The following is a 17754-nucleotide window of genomic DNA, read 5'->3' as shown; positions in this document are numbered from 1 at the left end:
AACATAGTGCGTGAAAATACCAGGAGAAACATTATCATCTAGATAGGATGTCGATCGCGAACGAAATAATACAGCCAACTCATTATCGATAAAATTTAGAATTCTATATTCGCGGAGTATTTTTTAATGTTTTGGGGTAGCGCATGAATTCGCGCGGTAACAAAACTTGGTACAACGCGCGCGTGAACAGGAAGAGTACATAAGCTAAAAGGTAGCATATTTAATGCAGACGTTTGCATGATAAATTAAAAGCCTGGGATAGTTATGACTTCTGAATAATGTAATAGAAAAATATAGTTGCGTGTGAAAAAGTAGATGTTATAAAAAGATATACAAATTTTTATGGGAAGAACTGGACCCAAATAAATGTTGGTACTAAATATTCTTCGTCTACATTCGGCACATAACTAAAATCTCTGCTTTATCAGTTTGCATTACAAAGTGTCTCATATAATGTTATACCTTGTTCGTGTTTAAACGTTAATACACTCCATTCTCATACTTCCCTCCTTTTTTGTCGCGAATGTTGAATTATGCTCGGGTCGTCTCGAACTTCATGAAGAATGTGATGGCAGGAAAGTTCGAGGTCTCTGGGTGTATTGTTACGAGGTTTAAGTTAAAGTGAAGCACTCCCATCCCATGGAGGCATTATCAGAAGCGCGAGGGTTCCTATGGAAAACCATTCGTTGTGGCGGAATTACTTTTTTATTGGAGGAACTCCGCAGGTCTAAGCGTGGTAAAGCCTGCATGACTTATTTTCTGAGATTTAACATGTCGAAAAAAAACAGTCGGATTAATCATGGTAAATGTATATCCTGGAATTTAAGTAATTCGACGTTCAACTGAGGAATAACGACAATCAACATTTACAAAACTCTGTTTTGGATATTATTACATTAAATACGCTTAATTCGTTTATTGATACTTAACATGTTTGCACTACGAACTATTTTAGTGAATTATTTGATATGATTTTAATTATTCGATACAGTTAACTATTCTGATATATTCGATTATAATCTTGCATTATAAGCGTTACGTTATTGATATTATTATTAATGTACCCATATATTAGAATTTGGTAAAACATTCATATAAATCTAAAACGCGAAAATCACATTCGGAATATCAAAAATGAGTTGTTGATAATTGAGAATTATTTTAAGATTTTAAAAATTTAACAAAATTATAAACATATAGCTTATATATATACATATATATAACTGCTTAACTGAGTTATTACTAAAACAATAGAAATTTATTTTGTAAAAAATTACAATATATATACAATTAATATATATATTAATATATATTGTAATTTTTTATAAAATAAATTTCTATTGTTTTAGTAATAACTCATTTAAGCAGCTAATGGAGCGAAATACAAAGAAACATTCATAATTACAAAAAAACAAAGTTGAACGGGAAATATTGCAAAACGAATCTGTATTCCATATCACTTACGTTGCTTTTCAATCAGCATCGATCCATGCTGCAAATGAATACAGAAGTTTTCTCTCCGCTTTCCTAACTCGTAAATACGCTTTAAAAGACCCGATTAACCCAAATTCAACATTTCGATTTCCGTTCAGGTACCTTATCGATTATTGCAACTATCCCCACTTTTTAGAAATTATAAGGTTATTTTATGGAGCTTCGTGCATTTTTTGTATGAATTTTATTTTGAAGAATACATACAAAGGAATGAACTGAAACATACATATACCTACTGATATATACGATATAAATTTCTGATGTTGCAACTTCGTTTATTCGAATTTCAAAAAGTTCTTTTACGTCGATATTGTACGTATATGAAAATTATAAGGCGCGCAAGAAATATTTTGACAATTGTTTGAAACTGATAGATAGTACTCCCGCTTGACATTTTAACTAATTTTTGGCTTCGATTATAGCCTTACGACTACGCTTTAAAAATAGTACAATTCTTTTTTTAGGTTGGAAAACAAACGAAAGAACAAAATAAACAGGTAACGTGTAATATTTAAAAACGCAATCGTTTGTCGCAGCTGCAGCGTATCGATGTTTCACATTCATTCGATGAACGCTGCTTATGAAATAAATGTTCGATTTCACGTCAGTAAAGTTAATACGCTGTTACGACACGTAACAGATTCCACCATTAGAAACAACAATCCATCACGGTGTTGTAAAGCAGCAAAAAATGGCTCGCTTCCCTTTTGTTCCTTTAATTCAAGGAACTTTATCGAATTTCCATAAAATATCACCGGCATCCGTCTTCATTCTTTTTCGTGGAGAACCAGGGCCGTATTCAACACGAGAATGCGGTCGAAACGTTGACGCACATTTTTAACCGCGGCACCGCCGTTGTTCGAGCCCGTTGTCTTTAATCGAGCATCTTGACGCTAATTTGCTCTTAATTGCTCGACGCCCGCGGCGCGTAGATCAAAACTTAATGGGAGAGTCGAGAGAGAAAGAGAGGAAGAAAGCGAGCGCGAGCTTGATGAATGAAAAAAGAAAAGTTACAGTAAGGAGGGCAAGTCGGGGTAAGAAACAGTTTGAAAACGAAAAAGATATACTAACGGGCAAAATCAAGTTTTCCCTCAGAAAAAAATTAGACAGTTAGATAGTTAATTTATCGTAATGAGTTACATTTTACATTTTTTGTAGAGGTTTATAACTAGAGGATATTTAAAGTAGGGTATTCTTGAAATATACTTCTACAGTAGAAAGATTTAAATTATCTATCATATGATACGAAAATATTAAATAATGTCATGAAAATGTTTGTCTTCTCGTTGATAGAAAGCTAAATTTATTTATTCAGAAAATAAGTAACAGACGATTCCGACAGAACATTTAATTATTCAACAATTACCGATATTTAATTAGACAGACGATCCTGGTTTATTCACTGTGGATATCTGATACGTTATTTGTGGTCGTATCATAATAAACTTATTTAAAGGTATGAAATATAAAAAGCTTCCAATCGTTAAAAAAAGAGTTTCATTGATCCTGTAACCGCTTTGTTCCCGTCTCATAAGAGCGTGATCGAGTCGGGGAGCGCTTAGACGCGTGTTCGACAAACTCAAGCCAAGATTTATAGACGTGGACTGGTTATCGATCGCGAACTCCTGCTTGTATCGCTAGTAATTGGAACATTTATGAGCCAATCAATCACTTTTCTCGTTGCAGTCCCCCCTATGCTGTGGATACCGCACCAATTGGTTGGTGCACCCTCGGACCATACGGTTACACTGGAATGCCACACAGAGGCTCATCCGACTTCTTTGAATTACTGGACCAGGGAGGATGGCCTGATGATTCAGGGGAGCAAGAAGTACAAGACTACTTCGACGCCGGAGAAACCCTCGTACAAGACGCATATGACGCTTACGATATACGATTTGCAGGTAAGAACAGATTTCATTGTTCATCTTTTGTATCGACATTTCGGTATCCGTAAATAGTAAAATAATTTCGAAAAATAGTTGACAAAAATTCTTCGATAAATAAATATGATAAATAGTCAAATTTGTATCAACTATACTATACCGTAAAGGAATCAAGCTTAAACTCCATACTTTAGTACGCGAGGAACGTTCGTTAATAATTAAGTAAAGTAGTTCACGCAGCAGACAAGACTTATTAGCCATGCAAATGTTCTTACGGTAACATTTATTAATCATGATTTGCGAATAAATCATTATGACATTTCATGAATAAGCTACACTTATTTACTCACATTATTTATGTGGGTTCAGGAGGTCTGTGGTAATATAATGTTAAAGGAGGAAGAGAAGAAGAAAATTGAAGGAACAAGAAAAAGAAGATACTTTATCCAAATTAGATTCGTCATTGAAGTTATCTGTCAGTATATCTATTTCATAGTTAGATGCCAGGTATGGACCAAGTTAGAAAACGTACTAGTATAAAAGCGACGGCAATTGAAAATTTTTGGAAAACTGCGACATTGTCGCACATTTAATAAATTGATTACCAACACATATTCTAAAAAATATAGGTAATGTATTTTTCGATAAAATTTTACAAAAATTAACAATACGACACCAATTAATTTATTGGAAATACAAAAAGATATTATGAAAATTTGATGAAATAAAACCATAATGGCAGAAGTTTCGTTAGACACATGCGGATCATTAACTTTGTTCATATTCTTGGACCGACTAATATTCTGTATAATAAAATGAATGAGAGCCAGAGATGGAATACTGTTCCCCATTATTTCCATTACTTCTGTTATTATTATTTTTCTACTTTTCTAAAAAATATGGTATAATTCTTCCAATTAGTCTGGTTCTCTGATAAACAATTATACTTTTTAATTATTATAAATATACTTTTAATGAAATATCACAGCGTCAAAATTAATACACTAACACATAAACACAGCATTTCATAGAAAAATTTGCAATTCTATTTTACCGGGTAATCGTTTCAATCTCCATTCATCGCGTCCCGTCAAAGAATCGAGGAAGCAAAAGCGAATGCTCACCGATTGTTGAACTTCAGCCGATGTCTTTTAATTATTTTAATATCGTTTTCTCGTCGATGGATCGGAAGCGAATCGTTACTCTTCGATGAAACAAAAATCCCAATGTATCGACGCGAAAAATTACCGATTGAATTGCAACATCTGGCAAAGACAATTCGTTTGTCGTGTTCGCTGAAACATGTCTCGAAGCGACGCGTCGAAAATCGTTTTCCAAGGTTGAAATAAAATCATCTCTTGAACGATGAATTCATCGAAACAAAATTTATCCGCTTATTTCTCGAGTAAGAGTAAAGATAATTTAACGGGACTAAAAATATAAAGTAACGATTTTAAATAGAAATCGCGTATCGATTATTCTAAAATTGTGCATAAAGGTATAGGCTGAAATCGATCATCATTAATATTATTGAGATATAACTCGACGATGAACTAATTTTCCCTGCTAATTTTGCATCTTTTTATTTTAGTGCAATTAGGTAGGTACGTATATCACATGGCAGGTTGGTTCTTTCTTTTTGGGTGTTTGTTCGTTTGTTTGCGATACAAATATTCATCTATTCTCCGGTGTTCCCTGTAATAATAATTCCTATTTTTCCGTTTTTTCTTAAATAACATGGAACAAAGATCGTGTGGTCTTTTTCCCTTGTTAAGTAATTTCTTGCCGTATTTTTTCTCGCACCGGTTGGTTATTCATGTATAATAAACAGCCGAGAAATCGATATTTTTCTTGCAAGAACATCTTAATTTTCATAGCCTATTAAATGTAATTATTGTTGTTATTAGCCATCGTTATTAACTTTTTATATTTTTTGAGAATCGTGTTTCGAGAGGTATTTACACGAGTCATTTGTTTAATAAAGATATGCAATTCTTTTGTGAAAATATAGTTGCACTACAAATGTGTCCACGAAAAAAAAAAAAAAAATACATAAAAAGTTTTCCTTCGTCACATCCTCAGCCAAGCAAAAAATACTTCCCTTGTTACATATACAGGGTATTAAAAAATAAATGTGTAAAACTTCATGGAAGTATAGTACTGACTGGAAGGAGTAAAAGACATTTAATCAACACGAAACTTAAAATTAATTTTTTCGAAACAATTTTTTTATAATGATGACGAAACTTCCAGTACCGCGATGCCTCTTTTGCAAAAACGAGCAGAAATTTTCAAGATTGTCTTTTTGTGAAATACTCTGAAGATTAGCTTCGATTCCAGAGGAAAATGCTCACCTACGGAACTCTGCCTTTAGTCGGCATGAAGAGCCGCGAAGCCAACAGGTGATATTTGAAAAGTTTCGTGATATCTCACGAAATTTATTCCTAGATTATTTTCGTACATGTAGAGGATATCCTTAAGATAATCGTGTAAAAGAGAAATTTCTTCATGTCATCAGAATGACAGAATATAATATGTTCTTCTTCCTTCTTCTTCCTATCATTTTTTATCTTCTTTGTTGCATTTTAGGAGCATCGTCAAACATTTTTATCTAATTCTAACACTTTTATCCTACTTCTATACTTGCACAAAAATCTGACTCATCGAACGTCGCAAAACATCATTGTGCATAAGGTAAGCACAACATAAGAAAAATGAAAATGCGAGCAAATATAATCGGATCGATTGATATATTCATCTAACATACATTTCTTACCTCTATCGTTCGTTTTCACATAACATTTTTTCGGATTTTGTTAAATAACTGACTATTGTGTAAACACAACTTTGGTTAAAAGCCAACTCTGATCGACGCTTGATTCTGACGTTGTTACTATTCTGTTTTTCAGGAGGAGGATTACGGTAGCTACAAGTGCGTCGCGAAAAATCCACGTGGAGAGACCGACGGCACAATTCGTTTGTACAGTAAGTGTCGTTTGTTTACTCGCATTTTAAAATATCCCGCGGGAACGTTTGTCGAGCTAATGACGGATCGTTGCGGTGAGCATACCAGTGGTTCGCAAACAAGATACAATTTTGTCAGCTCTCCGTGTAAAGAATTTTTAGGTTATCTCTGCTATTTCGTATACCAAATAATCCTAATTAAATATTATTTATTTTTCCTACTTCCTCGTATAGCAATTTTTAAATTTCCTTCTTTTCGTAATTAAAGCGTTTTATTCCTTGACATATAGCCAAATTTTGCTTTCTTCATTAGAACAATTACACCGTATATTTGTTGATATCATTTCGTTCATCGAATTTCAAACGAGTACCTCATACTTTTGATCCAAATACATGATTGATATTTAACTTCTTATAAAAGTTATTTCCATAAATTGCTGAATGTTTAAATGTGGTCTGTAAAATTTCATGCTGTATCATATTGGAGATTGTAAAGTGCAAAGGGATAACAAAAATTGAGAAGCACTGGTGTACAGTCGTTCTGCAAGGTGTTTACAAAGTAGACGAAGACGAGACGAGAGGAGACATACTATTTACAGAGACACGCTGAGCGATTGGTTGCAGAACGTCCCTCGGTCAAAACGTTCGGTCCTAAATCGGATTTCACTAATTCGGGTTTCCTCGGCAAATATATACACGCAATTAATTAACCACCCTAGAAACCTCGAGGATCGCTTTTGCGGCGACCTATTAATCCGTGATTAAATCGTTCGCGAAATCACGCGGAAGCACCACTATTCTTGACTACCGCACAGTTACACCATTAGATTTGAGATACCGAATGATTACAACTGATTTTCGTGATCGAGAAACTTTATTCAGAACCACTTTTAATAGAAAAACCAATTTTCCCGAAAAACACTATTTTTTTTAAAGAAAGTTCATATTTTCTTATTAGCGATTGAATACGTAAAATGTAAATTATCGTGGAACATTTGAATAAGTAGGTATATTAAATACCAAATTGAGCAAAGCAATTTGGAAGACAACGAGGAATTAGAGACAAAACACTGATATTACAAAACCTAGCAAAACTTGTCACGAAATCCTTACTTTTCTATTTATTTACCGTTGCACTGTCTAGCATTGGAATTAGGTAACCATCATCGGAAATTGTGGAAATAGTGTATCTTCAATTTTACCGCGCAGCTTCTTCTGAAATGGCGCGTATATCTCGCCTAATATATGCATATGACATAAAGAGCCGATGGAGAAATGGGCAGTCGCTGTGCAAACGTGAACGCCACGTACGAACACGTGCGCTCGGAAGGATGATTTCGGTGTGTTCAACCGGTATCTCCAACGAGAGGGGGTGAGAAAGAGCGAGGAGGCCGCTTTCCATTAGTATGCATCGGTTTTTCGCATTAGCGACATTCAAATGAAGCGAACGTTTAGCATAAAAGGCTACCGGCAAGAAAAAGGCTGCCAGTGATCCCTGCAGGCGATTACCTCTGTCCAACCGGATGAAAGCAGTCCGGATTCGTGGAAATCCGTGGCTGCGTAGTTAGTTCCTCTCGTGAACCCACGAGCTTGTCCATCAAACATTTCCAACGTGCCCACAAAGATGTGAAAGGAAGGTGTACAATTTCGACAAAGTTAAAGGGAATTTCATCTTTCGTCATCTACTCGTTTTATAGTTATTGCTAAACCTCGTCGATTGTTCTATAAATTTTAGATTCACATATTTTTAGTTTACAGATTATTTTAAGTATTACTCATTTCCTAACATACCAAGAATATTCAAACAATCGGGATATCAGTTTCTCTAGTTTCCTGTTACAAAACAGACGAGTTCGTCTTTTCCGCTTGGCTGCGGGGCTAATAATGACCGCGACCTAATTATTGCAACAGCCACAAGCCTACAATATACAAAGGTCAATAGGAAACTGATCAATATATCGGTAACAACAATAATCCATCCGGTGAACTAGCTAATGTTATTTGAATATGAACAACAGCAATATTAAGTGCCATTTGATCAGGGAAGGCGTATATGCGTTCAGTCTTTGACCATAGATCTCTATGTTAGCATCGCCAACTATATGTATTCCAAGTGGTCGACTTGACACAATATAGGTGTAGTTGTAATTTTGAATTATTGTGTTATGTGATAGAAGGGACGCTGAAATTAGCTCGACGTTGAAAACCACGTCGAACAATCGAATGCGTTATAGGACCATGTTCGAGAATCGTCACTGATTATTAGCAGTTATTGGACGCACAAGCTTAGTTGATTAAATATCGTAGAAAGGCCATTAGGGACACTCGTACGTATAATCTAATAACGTAGGGATATCAGAACAATGATATCGATATTCTGTAACACTCGCTGTTAATCACTTTAACGTCTAAATAGGATTTCTAGAACAATATCATATTCAAAATAAACAGTAGGAGAAGATGCCGTGCTTCGAATCTTATATTTCAAGCCATTGCATTAAATTTAGATATATCGTTGCCTTCTACCCTGTCTAGAGAGTCGATATTTTTAAATATATGGCATAGTTGACCCATAAAATGTATCGCAAGTTTCATTATAATAGAGAGATATAAACAGAAAGTAGAAGACAACTAAAAATAGTAAAAAGAAGAATTAAATGAACCACATTCCGATCACTGAGAGAATTAAGTTAGACCATCTGACAGCACAACGCCTGACCGGTGTTAGACCAACATCGACATATTCACAAGTATCGTCCATGTAACGGTACAGTACTAATACAACAACGTTCAGCTGTCCACGCATCGGCAGCGCGTGAGTCCATATTTCCAATATTCCCCACATTAATAAAAATCTCGAAATTTACAATCCAAGAATTGACTATAATAGCATTGTTACTTGATAAGCAAGAAGATGACAGAAAACGGAAGTTAGTAGAAAAGTTTGAAATTAAGAAAAGACGAAGGTAAATTTCATGTACTATATAAAAAAAGTTAATTAGAGATGGACAAAGGTTCCATCAGTACTTTCGAATGTCAACTACCCGATATCAGATATTTTTAAAAAGTGTAGAAAATTTTATACACGAACGAAATACAAAATTTAGAGAAGCAATAACGCCCATTGAAAAACTGACAGTATATTCAAGGTAAATGCAAGACTATAAAATTTTATTTATAGTATACAAATTTTATAGATTTTAAAATAGAAATATTACTTTCTTTATCTTTTTCTACTCGGTGTTTATCTATCTCTTCTAATTCAATATGTGATACTGTTAAAACACTTTGTTTCTTTGTTATTGCTCTGATTCGAGATGATAGCTTTTTTACGGTTGCTGCTATACTTAAAAAAATGTATCTATTTCATCTAAACCACTATTTTTTCCCTTTTTCCTTCTAGTAGATATTGCATTAAAATTGCTGATGTCGAATCTGAATTATTTTTTTTATGTTTTATTTTATCAATTTTTTTTTGATCCATCCTATTCGTCACCAACGCAGTATCAGCAGTGAATTCTCAGTTGTCAACGTGCGAGCAGCATACAAATGGCATACGATCGTTACATGACCAGCAAAACATCCATGTTACTATCGATAAGGAGAAGCGTCGATACTGTGCTGTTGTCGTTAGGCGAACGCACTTCTATTAAAATACATATGTTAAATAATGTGAATATGTCGATATTGAGTTTCATGCCGTTCAGCCGTTATGATATTAGACGGGCTATGTACTTTAAAGCGAAAGTTCAAGTAAAGTTTTAATGTCGAATATTAAACATCGGATGCGCAGCTAAGTTGCACAGGTTTCTGAGAGTGTAATTTGCCAGCTATATAAAGCAGAGGTAATCAAAATAAAATTTTGGAAAAAAAGAGAATAAGAGATACGTTTGTAGCGAAACCTTAATTTCGTCCGAGTGGAGTGTGAATGCATACGCAAAAATAACTTTGCTAGATAAAAAGAAAAAGAAGAAAGGAGCTAAAGGAGGAGGAAATAAAACAAGCGTAAATATAGCGTCGGTATATACCAGAGAGAAATTCTCAGCGTGTTCCTGGAAATTGCTTTCTAATTGGCGAGATTTTTAAAAGTCACACAATAGCTCAGAGAGTTTTTGCCCTCTGGATACGAATATTACTTACTAATTGGTCGCTTTCACGAAACAAAGGGGTATAAAGGTATTATTCCTTGGGGTTGGCAAACACCACACCAACCTGTTCGTAATTATTCAGACTTAGTTGTCTAAATTCTTCCCTTGATTATTCTGTCGTGTTTTCATTTGGTTCCGTCTCACGCTTATAATTCGGAGTATCTTTTCATGCAATAAAGTTCAATTTTGCCTTTTATTGTTTTCCCTTTGCATTATCCTCTCTTTCAGTGGCGATTATATGCGAAGTATAATGCTTAGGAAACGACAACGCATAAAGAATATTAATATCCATATTACCAATTTTTTAATAGACTATCCGCAACGTCATTCTTACGAAGAAATTGTAATTGACGTATCGGATTACTATAACAAATTTCCATTCGTTAAAAAATTCCAAGTTAGTACATATAAAATATATATTTATCAAATTTATTAAATTCTTAATTGAAAATCACGAATAGAGAAAAAGAAGAAGAATGATAACGGAAACAATAATATCTTTTCGTACTTTACTACTCCGACAAGACCTTTCGTCTATCTTCCGCGGTCTTGTCCTTCACGAGGAGATCGATCTTCCTTCTTGAAACATCGGCCACAAAGAGATACCGAGACTCGAAAGGAATTCGAATTCATTCCGTTTGTGGTAGAGGGAGTAAAATAACCTTGCCGGAACCCATGGGAGTCCCAAAAGGGGTGCTCGTTTCCCCGCGAACGTTGAACGAGGACAGGTCGAACAGGTTTCAAACGAGTAGAATGAAGGCAGACGTAAGAACAACACCGACACATACGATGGTAAATACATCTAAGGAAAAAGACTGTAAAATGGAAGGAAACGAAAGAAGGAAAAGCGATAGAAAGTAAAGGAAATCAACGAAGAGAAAGAAAGAAGGAAATGCAAAAAAGGAAAGAACGAAGGGAGAAAAGGTCGGCTCGATGGACAAAGGGGGCCGAAATTAAGTGGTAGAAGTCAGAGATATGTCAGACGAGTTTTATTAAGCGGCATAAAAAAGAGATTTGTAATCTAACTGAGAGGGAGAGTTTGCTACTACCGTAGCCAAGGGTGAAATTCTGGTTGCAGGATCTGCCTTTGGTGGGGATACTGTATGGGGTGAACACCAGGAGAGACGTAGTGGAGGAGAAGACGAACGAAGAGCAGGAGGTCGTAGAGATATGAATTTATTATTAAGGACCGCCTAAGGGACAAAGTACCCCTGTTTCTTGATAAGCAACCATCCCGTCCGTTCCACCCCATCCCCTCCCCCGTTCCTTTCTCTTGAGTTCGCATCCCTTCCTACGAGCTGCGATCTCTCACTTTTTCTGACGCGCAACTTCTCCTTTTCCATCGTTCGCAGGAAAAGCCGGAGCACGGCTAATTTATTCCATAGTCGAGTCAAACTGCTATTTGTGAGGGTGGAGGAAGCATAGTGGAGGAAGGACGAAGGAAGGGAGGGCCGCTGCAGGCTGCTGCAACGAACAAAACTTGCGGCCGTGTTGCGGATAGCAACAATATCGTATTCATTCGGCTGTCGGCTTCTTCTTCCTCTTTCTTCTTTCGTGTTTTCTCTTTCTCTTTTCCTTCGACTTCGTTCTCACCGCCGTACCGCACCGTCTGCTTTCCCTTCAAACTCCAAGCTTCGTATACATAATGCAACGCTTCTTCCTCTTTGGCCTCCGACTGAGACGGGGATTTAATTGTCGGTCGTTAGACAGCCTTCCCATAGGCATTTATAGCGTTGATTCCATTCCCTGCCTTATCACCAACCATCTCACCTCCTTATTAATTGCATGAAGCTACGCTTCGGCCTTGAAACGTCTCTGAGATTAGTCCAGGCGTTAACTCTGAATTTTTTAATTCCTCCAACTCGCGAAACTTCCGACGCGTCTATTTGTTCGAAGAAGAAGGCAGAGGCTCTACTTAGTAGGTAGTTTTCGAATGGTTTCCCGACTTTAAATGTGAATATTTTCATTTCTGTTAAGAACAACTTTTTAATCAATTATGCATGGCTGAGTGTCGTATTTGAGAAATCAGAGAAATTAACTTTGAGCTTTGAATCTTGCAATTCTTTCAGATTTGCGAGGAAGAAATATTTGTGAATTTTTATTTGGGATAAAGAATGTTCCGTAACTTTGATTAGCAATGGTTCAAATTTGTTTTTTATATTTCACGCAGCTGCTTGTTTTAACATATATTACGTATATTTGCAGTTTTAATCTCACATGTGACATTAAATCTTCCTCTTCGACCAACGTTCCGACTATTAACATTTTTTGCACCGCACCTATTTACCCAACGTCAAATTAGCCGTTTCTTTAGTAAATTATAAAAGCAAATTACAACACTGATAAAATATTCGCGAAAATTTTTGCCCGTGCATCATCATGATGCACGAGGACGAAAAAAGTTTTGTCGCGAAAAATGATAAAAAATCGTTATCGATGTTTGTTTCGAAAATGCAAAGCACTTGCTAAATACTTTATATTGGTACTTGAAAATAATGCAATACTTTAATATGGCAGTATTACTACTGGTACAGGAATAGGTATTGTTCTAGTTATGGGCTGTTATTTCGAGTAAGGTGAATATCAAATGGCGTATCGAATCGAAATCAATATTCATCGTCAAGAAGTATTTCGTTTGATGTATTTCTGCGATGAACACCATTATAGATGTATCTGATAGGTACAGTAACTATTAATTACCCGTATTAATTATGCTAATCCTAACACGCTATCGTAGAACGTGTATTGCATCACCGTACGCCGTACAGATCGTATATTAATTGGTGTTATATTAGGATGAAAAATTAATGTTCTAAACTATCGTAAAATTCATTAATTTTTCCTTATTTTATCAGGCTCTAGATACGCGTGAATAAAAAAAAGTTACCTATTTATATTTGCTTATATTCTGCAAAATACTTATATTACTGTATATTATATTATACGTGCTATATAAAACATATTAAAATATCTTAAACTCTTGGAAGAAATTTAATGTCACGTAGTGAAATCATAATTCTCTAATAATTATTCCAATGAATGTAAATGAACATTATTTTGTAATATAATCTGCAAGGTACAACAGTTTGATTCCGCAAGAAACTCCATTTTGTAACATAATCTGTCGATACCTAACAGCAGGATCAGGTTCAATATTTATTCACAAATTTGAATACTGCTATGAGTTCGAACAATCATCGTCGTTTCTCCGCTCGAATAACGTGATTTATACAGGCCGTTCACCTCAACCATCGCCATAATGTTTCGCATTTCAAACAAAAATTCTACGGAAATATTCATTAATCCTTATTCATTAATCCTCGAGCTATTAAGATGATTGAAATAGTCAAACAATTCCTACTACCGGTTTCAGGATAAAACAATCGCGAAGATCATCGTTCTCCCAACGATTTCTTAATTCGCCTAAGGGGTTGGAGAGCTAATTTCATTTCAGCTAGTAATCTGTCCATCATAATTTTCACGTTAAACTACTTTCTGTGTAAACGGAATGCTACTCGGCGCCTGTGGAATTGGTCGCTTGAGTTGTCATTCCGAGACAAACTTGGAGAAAACTTACCGCTTCCAATCATCTAGTTGATTAACATCCAATCCTGTGACAAGAGAACAGGTAACATTAATTTTATGCGGTAATTCTGGCAAGGTATTTCCACAAATATCTGCTCAAATTATTTCTGCGTCAAATATTATACAAGGTAGTTGGTAACTGGTGGTACAAGCGGAAATGGGGTGATTCTATGCGAAAAAAGAAGTCGAAAAAGTAGAATAAAAATTTTTCGTTTGAGGCTTTGTTTTCGAGAAAATCGACTTTGAATTTTCGCTCGGTACGCGTGCGGTACGTTGTAACGGATCTCACTGTAGATCGTTGTCTCGATGGAAAAATTTAAAAAAAAAAGAAAAAAAAATTAAAAAAAAATTTTTATTCTACATTTTCGACTTCTTTTTTAGCGTAGAATCACCCCCTTTCCGCTTGTACCACCAGTTACCAACCACCCTGTATATATAATATATATATGTCGGCTTCACATTATGATTAGGGTTAGGAGCGTGTAACGAATCTTCATTTGGATTAGACATTATTGTTATGCAATGGAGAAGATATTTACTAATACAAATATGATTATTAGTACAAGTGTTGATATTGCAGAATTGACAAGTAACCGCGGTGATTAAACACTAATGACAATGGTCTTAGATTCGATAACGAATCCGCGGTCAACGGGATAACAAATGTAATTTCTTCCAAAGTCTAAGTCGGACTCGATTTACATGTCTACGGTACAAGTATTACTAAACTAGCTCTTTGTTAAAATGTAAAAATATTCACCGAGCATAAAGACGCTATGTAACTCGCTAATCAGACCTCACGAGAGAGAATGACTTTCCGTCACGATGATGCTGCAGAGGAAAACTATGATGGGGTGTGTCTAAGGACACGAGATCATCGGATTCATCGAGGAAAACCTTCGTTCGGAAAGTGAGGGAAATAGACGTTCCTGTTAATTGGTTAATTCCTATGTTGGTGGTTAAAGAAGGATGCTAACCTCCTTTGAGAGAAAGTTGTTAGGAGGAAGCGTCCTTCGTGAAAAAAATAGATTTCCCCTATTTTCCTGCCTGTTTGAAGGATTTTAGTTAACTAAATCTTAAGATTTGTAACGGGTCCTCAGGCTAGTTGAACATCTACTGTGGAGATGCGTCTACATCTGATAATCATCTTACCCGAAGAATAGGATCTGCGTGTGGCGATCCACAGGACAGAAACCGTTGAAATTATTACTATCGAGTGCCGCTACAACTATTTCTTTTTAAGTAGAGCTATACCATTACTCCATACTTTTGTTAGGCAAAGCGTTCATCCCTTGACCGCGGCTACGTTCGGCGACTGGTTGTCGCCTCGAGCCCAAGCCCATTATCACAAATCTCGAACAAATACAATCGGATTGAATGAACTGCTTAATTACGGCTATGGTAGAATCTAGATTAAAGTGTTAAGGGGTTTTCCCAAAATTCCAAAGGGAATTCCAAAGGAATTCGGTGTCCTTTCATCTCTGACGTATATAATATTATAATATATAATATATATATTAATATATAATATATTATAAATTTATAAAAAGAAATTACAAAAATTATAATTCGGATAGAGAATACGTTTCGTAGCAGACAAAGCTATCGATCACTGGCAACAAGATTTTATTAAAAACAAAAAAAGAAAGAGCAGGATCCCTATCTACTTAATGCATTTATCCCAACTACTAAAGGTAAAAAGGAGAAAAGGAAAAGAAGAATACAAGAAAAAGGAGAGAAAACGGAAAACGAGAAAATCTGCAGGAAGAAGAAAATTCGTTTAAGAGAGGAAAATCGTTCAACGTAGAGTTAATACGTCGCGATCAATTATTCGGTAAGCCTCGCGCGGTCGGTCTCGATTAATTGAAGAAAAACACGAAACGGTTATCGGGCGTTTAAAAATTTAGCGGAAATTTCTCTGAGATTTTCATTTCGGTCCGAGGGTCCCGCTAATGAATTCTTTATCGTGATACGCGGGCAAACAGCTTCCCCGAAGGTTCTTTTACGCAGCGATATCGAACCGTTCGCGGCTTTAATTACGAATTGATCACGGTCTTTCGTTAACTTGCCAGACAACGACAACCTCACTGACGAAGACGACAATTGCAACACGTCTTTTGTGCTCCCTCTGCGGACGTGTAAGAATTTGTACTGGCTTCTCGCGTGCTTGAAACTTGCGCGACTAATTTCCAAACTTTTAACTTGATCTGTAGATTTCGATTCGATAAATTATTCAGGAAAATCATATTCGCACTCAGGCGCTGTTTCTCGTTTGTTATTTATGCGGAAAATATAAATTTCGTGGTTGGAATTCGCATAATGATGAAAAAAAGGTAATTAAATCTTATTTCCTAAAAATTGTAAATAGGCATTAATCGTCGGCTACCAAAGCCGCATAGATTTTAACCCATATTGTAAATAAACCAATAGCAAAATACTGACATTCGCGGACGACACAGCTGTACTAGTCAGACACACTAACCCAGAAACAGCAGTCAAATTACTACAAGAACATGTCACAAAAATAGAAAAGTGGCTGCAAGATAAACAAATAAACGCAAACCCCGATAAATGTAACCATATTACATTCACACTGCGAAAACAGATACCACCAAACATCCTACTGAAGGGCACGCACATACCGCAAACAAGGTAAGTCAAATACCAGGACTCCACTTAGAAACACAACTCACATGAAAACAGCATACTAAATCAATAATAGACAAAATACAGACAACAAGGAGACAAATGTATTGGCTAACAAGTCGAAAATCCAAATTAAACATAGAAAATAAATTAAAAATATACAAAACGATTATGAAACCAATCTGGACGTACGGAATACCACTATGGGGGATAGTAGCAATGAGCCATATAAACAAAATAGAGATAGTACAAGCTAAAATTCTTAGAACAATAGTAAACGCCCCATGGTACGTTAGAAACGAGGACATACGGAAGGACATGGGAATACCAATGGTCAAAGAGAAAATTAGCAGATACGCAGGAAAATACAAAAAAGAATAGGAAAACACCCAAACCGGCTAGCTACGGAAACGATCAACACCTCAAACATGGATAGAAGACTGAAAAGGAAACACCCAGCAGACTTCACAAAGAACACAATCTAACAAACACGAAGATGGTATCCCGCTGGGGGTAGCTACCCACACGATAATCAAACAGCCAAAAAATTCTACCAAATGTCCAAACTGGACAAATTGTGAATGTAAACAACTAAATAAAAAAAAAAGAAACCTCCAACATGGATAGAAAACTGAAAAGGAAACACCCAGCAGACTTCACAAAGGACACAACCTAACAAACACGAAGATGGTATCCCGCTGGATGTAGCCACTCACATGATAATCAAACAGCTAAAAAATTCTGCCAAATGTCCAAACTGGACAAATTGTGAATGTAAACAACTAAATAAAAAAAAAAAGAAACCTCCAACATGGATAGAAAACTGAAAAGGAAACACCCAGCAGACTTCACAAAGGACACAACCTAACAAACACGAAGATGGTATCCCGCTGGATGTAGCCACTCACATGATAATCAAACAGCTAAAAAATTCTGCCAAATGTCCAAACTGGACAAATTGTGAATGTAAACAACTAAATAAAAAAAAAAAAGAAACCTCCAACATGGATAGAAAACTGAAAAGGAAACAC

The 17754-nt window shown here is 35.8% G+C and overlaps 1 protein-coding gene across 3 annotated transcripts in view; it reads left to right on the top strand.

Annotated features, from left to right (window-relative positions):
• Nucleotides 1-17754, top strand: part of LOC126868699 (lachesin-like) — a 266628-nt gene that overhangs the window by 203592 nt on the left and 45282 nt on the right. For all 3 annotated transcript variants that reach the window (XM_050624475.1, XM_050624476.1, XM_050624474.1), the window contains 2 exons: nucleotides 3181-3398; nucleotides 6290-6365. In XM_050624475.1, coding sequence (XP_050480432.1) covers nucleotides 3181-3398; nucleotides 6290-6365 — 294 coding nt within the window. The remainder of the gene's footprint in view (nucleotides 1-3180; nucleotides 3399-6289; nucleotides 6366-17754) is intronic.

The sequence above is a fragment of the Bombus huntii genome, chromosome 8 (assembly GCF_024542735.1).
Source record: "Bombus huntii isolate Logan2020A chromosome 8, iyBomHunt1.1, whole genome shotgun sequence".
Lineage (NCBI taxonomy): Eukaryota > Metazoa > Arthropoda > Insecta > Hymenoptera > Apidae > Bombus > Bombus huntii.
The sequence above is the reverse complement of the archived record's forward strand: the minus strand, read 5'-3'. Positions and strand labels throughout refer to the sequence as shown.